The 1517-nt window shown below is 44.7% G+C and overlaps 1 protein-coding gene across 1 annotated transcript; it reads left to right on the top strand.

Annotated features, from left to right (window-relative positions):
* Positions 1 to 373: 373 nt before the first annotated feature.
* LOC101653503 (olfactory receptor 2H1-like) lies at positions 374 to 1321 on the top strand. The gene has a single exon (XM_004697264.1). It carries the CDS (start codon positions 374 to 376, stop codon positions 1319 to 1321), a length of 948 nt encoding a protein of 315 aa, XP_004697321.1.
* The last annotated feature ends 196 nt before the right edge of the window (positions 1322 to 1517 follow it).

The following is a 1517-nucleotide window of genomic DNA, read 5'->3' as shown; positions in this document are numbered from 1 at the left end:
GCATCAGTTTAAATACAGAAATGTAAAAATACAAATTGTAATCCAAGGTCGCTTAAACAGAAACTGAAAGGTGACCTTCATTCTAAGAAAAGGATTCAAGATTTAAGTAATTATGTTACCAAAAGCATGGCACGGGTTAGTTTAAAACACTCATCCACTCTATTCTCAGTCAGAGATTTTGATGAAATGCTCTAAATATGAATAAATGAATAAGTGAGAATACCAAAAGAAAACAGACATACACACATGTCAATAAAATATTAAAGAAAATAGTGATATGTGATAAGAAATTTTACCCAAACCAAAAAAACACTGTTCTTTGCTTTCTCCCTGAGGTGTTACTCTTCCCAACTCTAGGAGGGCTTGGGTGGACATGGACAATGATACCACACCACATGGCTTCATCCTTCTGGGCTTCTCAGATAATCCCAGGCTGGAAATTATTCTCTTTATGGTTGTGTCCATCTTTTACATGATCACGCTAGTGGGCAACATCACCATCATATTTCTCTCCCACACAGACTCGCATCTCCACACGCCCATGTACTTCTTCCTCACCCAGCTCTCCTTCCTAGACCTCTGCTTCACCACAAGCTGCATCCCCCAGATGTTAGTCCATCTCTGGGGCCCAGACAAGACCATCAGCTACCTTGGATGTGCAGCTCAACTTTACATCTTCCTGGGATTGGGGGCTGCTGAGTGCGTCTTGCTGCTGGTCATGGCTTTTGACCGCTATGTGGCAGTGTGTCGGCCCCTACACTACGCAGTCATCATGCATCCGAAGCTGTGCCAGAAGTTGGTGTTCTTGGTCTGGGTGAGTGGAATTTTTGGCACCTTGGTGCAGTCCCCCACCACAATGAAGCTTCCTTTCTGCCATCACCACCAAGTGGATGACTTTGTGTGTGAAGTTCCTGCATTGATACGCTTAGCCTGTGGAGACACACACATCAATGAACTCCAGATCTCTGTTATTGGGTCCATCTTCCTGATGATACCACTGCTCCTTATACTTGTCTCCTATGCACAAATTGCCAAGGCGGTATTGACCATCCAATCCAAAGAGGGCAGGAGTAAGGCCTTTCGCACCTGCTCCTCCCACCTGCTGGTTGTCTTCCTCTTCTACTGCAGTGTCACAGCTGTCTACATCCAGCCAAGGAGCCACTTTTCCCAAAGAGGAGGGAAATTCCTGACTCTTTTCTATACTGTTGTAACCCCCACTCTCAACCCACTCATTTACACCTTGAGGAACAAGGATGTGAAAGGAGCTCTCAAGAGACTGTTTGGGAAAGACAGAATGGACAGGGAAGAGTTAAGGGCTTAGACTTCAGGGTCAGCTCAGCTGTCTCCATCGGTTTATCACAGCAACAAACTTGGGCACTTCATCAATGTGTAATTTTCAAGTATCGACATTAATATAAAAGGTCAATGGTGGGCCTCCACTCAAGTACTCCCTCAACACAAGAATACTTTCTTCTAGTAAATTGGCATTCTATGATGCTCACCTTCCCGACACAACC

The sequence above is a fragment of the Echinops telfairi genome, unplaced genomic scaffold, assembly GCF_000313985.2.
Source record: "Echinops telfairi isolate 266 unplaced genomic scaffold, ASM31398v2 ScPeMD7_7469;HRSCAF=8507_0, whole genome shotgun sequence".
Classification (NCBI taxonomy): domain Eukaryota; kingdom Metazoa; phylum Chordata; class Mammalia; order Afrosoricida; family Tenrecidae; genus Echinops; species Echinops telfairi.
Note: the sequence above shows the minus strand (reverse complement) of the source record. Positions and strands in the feature narration are given on the sequence as shown.